The following is a 4,760-nucleotide window of genomic DNA, read 5'->3' on the forward strand; positions in this document are numbered from 1 at the left end:
AGATCATTTATGTAAGCTGATTCACAAAGTTGTCCACTGTGATCTCTTATCTCAGGACTGGTGTCGCTGTTTGTACAATACAGCATGTTGAAGAGAGAAAGAATCCTGAGAAACTGCTTTCTCGCTCTGTGCCCCTGAGGAGGTGTCTCTAAACAAGCCCAGTGGCATTCTTATTCCAGACACTGTGTTGCTCACTGCTGCTTGCACCGTACGCTCAGACCAGCAAGTGGTCATAACAGAACATTATATTAACTTCTGTACACTTTGCTTTTTGTTTTGCTGTTTGCCATGATCATGACTGAAGACAGATTCCTCGTGATGAAAAGGACTCAGACTTTGCATGTGCTTCTTATCTCAGGTTTGAACCTCACATGCTTTTTAAATGCTATCAGTAGTTTTCCTCGTGTTATAAGTGAAGTTGTCCATTTGTGAAGCTTTTGGATTGTGAAGAAAAATACATTTTTGTAATGTAAAATCATATGTACAGATACAATACAATGTTTTTGTAACACACTACATGTCATTTACACAGGGCTTCTCTCCTTCGCACTGGGATCTTCAGAGTTTCACCTCATTATTCGTTCAGAGACCTTCCAAGAAGCAAAGAACTATTGCAGGGAGATGTACACTGATTTAGCTACAGTGAATAACTCTGTAGATATGGATACGTTGGTCACTTTAGCTTCAAATACCACTCTCCGAGCCTGGATAGGACTGGAGAATGGAGGTGCGGGGATGTGGCACTGGTCATTGTCTGATCAAAAACTGGATTTTTTAAACTGGAGGGCAGGAGAACCGCAAAGTGAGGATCAAGATGCATGTGCAGCGATGGATGGGTTGGGCACGTGGTTTGAAAATGACTGTGGGATCCCTAAACGTTTTGTTTGTCAGGGTAAGTGAAATGGTAACATTCCAGCCAAAGATATTTCAAATGGCACAAATCGTTGTTTGAATGCAGATCATCACTGTGCTCTCTCCCTGTGTAAGATATTTAACTTTTGGATTTGCAGGCAATGGTGACGCCAGTGGTCCAATTTATGTTGCTCTGGCCAAATCATGGAGGGGCGCCCAGGATCACTGCAGGGGCTTATCATCTGATCTCGTTAGCATACAGTCAGCGGATGAGAATGAGGCAGTGCATATTGTGTCCTTGTCACATAATGTTTGGATTGGCCTCTTCAAAGATCCCTGGAAGTGGTCTGATGGGAGCAACTCATCCTTCCGTTTCTGGAAACCCAATCAGCCTAATGACCTTAATAATAATCAGGATTGTGTTGCAGCTATATTCAAAGATGAAGGGAAGTGGAATGACCGCAATTGCAATGACAGACGCCGATTTGTTTGTTATGGGGGTAAGTTGCTGTATTACATGTTTTCTCTGTAAAATTGGTTTAAAGTTATATGTCACTGGTTTGGAACAAAACATAATACACAACAGAGCTTCACCTGTAGTTGTACTCTTCTCTGTGTCAATATAATCATTACTCACTCTTACAGCAAGGGCTTCAAGTAATCAGGGGCCTCTTACAACAGAACAAACGCAGGAAAATATGACGACTCTTCCTCAAGGGGTCATCGTTACATATCATTTTACCGTGGCTGTTTCTAACAATCAGTCCAACGCTACAAATGTTACCACCAGTGAAGCAACAACTGCCAATAAGCTCCCGACACCAAATGCCACAGAGTTTGTGTCAAGTACCTCAAGCACTGAGCTCAACAATGCAACTACAGAAATGTCAACTTTGATTGCAACACAGCTACCTCCCACGACTACTGTACAAGTAGATGGTGCCTCTGCATTAACAACACCGACGTGGACTCCAGCCCAGAGCACCACACAGGCCTCAACTTTAAAAACCACTGAAAACAGTCAAGGTTTACCTCCTTCAGGTGTGTTGAATATAATACTGTATATTTGACTTTTCTTTTTTACAAACTTGCGTCATGAAATATAGTACTATTTAAAAGTTTCTCCCTCTCTTTCTCCCTAAAGAGACACTGATACTAATCCAGGAAAACATGACATGGATTGAAGCTATGAGCTACTGCAGGGAGCACCACATTGACCTCGTCCACATAATCACCCAAGACATTCAGGGGAAAGTGGCCGAAAAGGCAAGGAATGCCACATCTACCCATGTTTGGCTAGGCCTACGCTACACTTGCAACTCTAACTTCTGGTTCTGGATCAGCTCAACTACTGGCTGTTACCATAACTGGGCACTTGGACAAGGATATGAGGTGACATATGAGTGTGGTGTTACTGGCGCTATTGAGGCCACTGGGAGGCAGCAGTGGGTAGGCCTGCCTGAGACAGAAAAACTGAATTTCATCTGCTCTGCCTGTGCTGGATGAGTGTGGAGGGCAGGTCATACTTTGGATGTTGCAGTTTTTCACAATGCTGTATGAACAAATTACAAATCTGTGCTGGTTATACATGCTTTGCTGTTCCACAAATGATAGTTTTGCAGTCACTGATACAATGTTTTGACAATTGTAACCTCAAGCTATCAGACTCTGACATGGACGTCAACAGAGATATCATAGTTATTATTTTTTTACTCACTTATGACGTCGTATTATACCTCTACCTCTTTGTTGAAATACAGCTGCCTTGTCTATTGTTGGGATTGCATTTCATTACATGTGAAAACCTCATGTGGTCTGTAGGCGTGCACATTCACAGTCATGGGCAGCAAGAGTAATGTGAGAACATTGATCCGCTCTACGCCTTTCACTCAGGGGTTACTATTTGCATGTTGACCCCCTGGGTTGGGCCCCCAATATTGTCTTTTTTCAGACCACCAGAGTATGGCCCCGATTCCAGACTGCCTGCTGCCCTCACTGACCTGACCTTCACTTGCGGCAACGCTCACCTTTCTGTCTGCAGCCATGAGGTGCACAGAGCATCTTCAACTGTGGGAACTGGAAATTATAGCCGTTATGTTCATTGATGAAACCTGTATTTGCCATTTACCTCAAAATGTATAACATAATGCAACTTTGAATAGACTGTTTTCACTGTTATCAGACCACAAAACCAATCTTATGAGAAACTTCACTTTTCTTTTCTTTTTTAATTTTTTTTCTACTTTTCACAACACCATACAACATTTCTTTTGTGTTTTTGAAACAAATTACTCCAGATTCATTCAAAGAGCTGTAATTAGCAGTTGGTACATTTTAAAGTCTATATTATATATATTATATATTCCTCAAGTGTAAAAAAAAATAATAAAAAACTGTGTGAAGAAGGATATGAAACAGGAAATATACTGTGGTCACTGCTGTAGTTTATTTTCTGCTGCTGTCTTGGAAAACAAGTAGAGACATTGAGTTCATCTGATGTGAGACCTAAAAGCACTAACTGATAATATAATGAAATGCATCTATATCCGAATTTGTTCCTATAGAGCTCATTTTGGAAATAAATTACTTTATTTTATCTAACAACTCACTATCAATATTCTCCAGTTTTCAAGGTGACAGTTTCATTAGTACACAATATATGTTTGCATCAATAAATTTAATAAGCCCATATGATAACACTAGTATGTATAGCTTGTAATCCACCGCTGCATTTTGATAACCGTTTTTTGCATCCACAATGAGGTCCCTTGTCACTTTTAAATTTCCACGGACCATTACACATGAGTGTGTCATAGCTTAGCTTCTCCCTGAATAGGCATTGGTCAGTGAGCCTCCCATCAGTTCAATGTTAATGTCCCATTGGGTCCAGTCAGTCAATCTCTGGACTACCCCCTCACCTCCTTTTCTCACCCTCGTCTCCTCTTGTGTGCTGTCCAGCTGGCTCTGGCCTTTGACCCTTTCACCCTCACTCCTGACCCCTGAGGACATTCCCACGCCACACCCTTTTGTGTACATCTCTCCATGGAAACCCAATGGACACTCCCTCTGCATTTTTAGAGATTATGCTGATGGACATAATTCATTTTCCCTGGGATCAGTGTAATGCAACCTAATTTGGCCTAATCCCAATTCAAGAGACAGGTGTTACAAAAGGGAAACGTATTTATTTATTGAGTGTGGGTGAAACTCCTCATAATATAGGACATCAAATATATCCACTATATATATTCCTTTAAGATGTAAAGTATCAGCCGTATTAATTCAAAGATGGGATAAATCGATAGTATCGAAAGTAAACATGCAGTTACCAAATGCTGCTGTCTGGGGGACAGAACATTAATGTTTCTATAGCTGTTGTCACTTTTAAGTAAATATATTATTCCGAACTTTCTAAAGTCGAAACTTTAAAAATGTGCAAATATTAGTTTAAAACGTTGCGTCTAGATACCTGCCATGCGCACTTATGTCCTTCCCTTTCTCCTTTTCTTCTCTGAGTCTGCGCCCCCTCCGTGGATCCCTCCCTCCGTTTCCTTCTGTCACTTTCACAGTTAATTGTAGAAAAAGAGATTTTCTCCATTGAGGCCGGGTCTCTTAGGTAACCCCACTTCTGCATGAAATGAGATGGATAGAGGCAAATAGATAGAGAGGGGGACATGGACAGGCAAACTGAACACACAGCGGTCGAGGACGGATGCAGAGGAAAGAGGACTCCACAATTTTGGGAACAAGTTAGAAAGAAGGCCTTTAATATTTCCTATACATTAGGGACGCATGTTTAATAGATGCTTCTCTGGGACTTTTATCATTGAATTGTTCATGGTGCATGATGTAAGTATTAAAATGTATTTAAGTTAATTCACTAATATGCTAGTTTATGAATACAAAAT

At 40.9% G+C, this 4,760-nt stretch overlaps 1 protein-coding gene across 1 annotated transcript; it reads left to right on the forward strand.

The window, feature by feature from the left end:
• Positions 1 to 220: 220 nt before the first annotated feature.
• LOC307259431 (uncharacterized protein) lies at positions 221 to 3,154 on the forward strand. Its single transcript, XM_080039268.1, has 5 exons — positions 221 to 358; positions 533 to 892; positions 1,011 to 1,352; positions 1,498 to 1,893; positions 1,997 to 3,154. The coding sequence occupies exons 1-5, from the start codon at positions 289 to 291 to the stop codon at positions 2,356 to 2,358; spliced, it is 1,530 nt and encodes a 509-aa protein (XP_079895394.1). The 5' UTR covers positions 221 to 288; the 3' UTR covers positions 2,359 to 3,154.
• The last annotated feature ends 1,606 nt before the right edge of the window (positions 3,155 to 4,760 follow it).

The sequence above is a fragment of the Ammodytes marinus genome (assembly GCF_949987685.1).
Source record: "Ammodytes marinus genome assembly, chromosome: 13".
Lineage (NCBI taxonomy): Eukaryota > Metazoa > Chordata > Actinopteri > Uranoscopiformes > Ammodytidae > Ammodytes > Ammodytes marinus.

Coding starts and splice junctions, on each gene's coding strand:
- LOC307259431 (XM_080039268.1), top strand. CDS start 289: ATGATCATGACTGAAGACAGATTCCTCGTGATGAAAAGGACTCAGACT. Junction 1,353..1,497: donor CCGATTTGTTTGTTATGGGG/GTAAGTTGCTGT, acceptor TCACTCTTACAG/CAAGGGCTTCAAGTAATCAG. Junction 1,894..1,996: donor TCAAGGTTTACCTCCTTCAG/GTGTGTTGAATA, acceptor TTCTCCCTAAAG/AGACACTGATACTAATCCAG.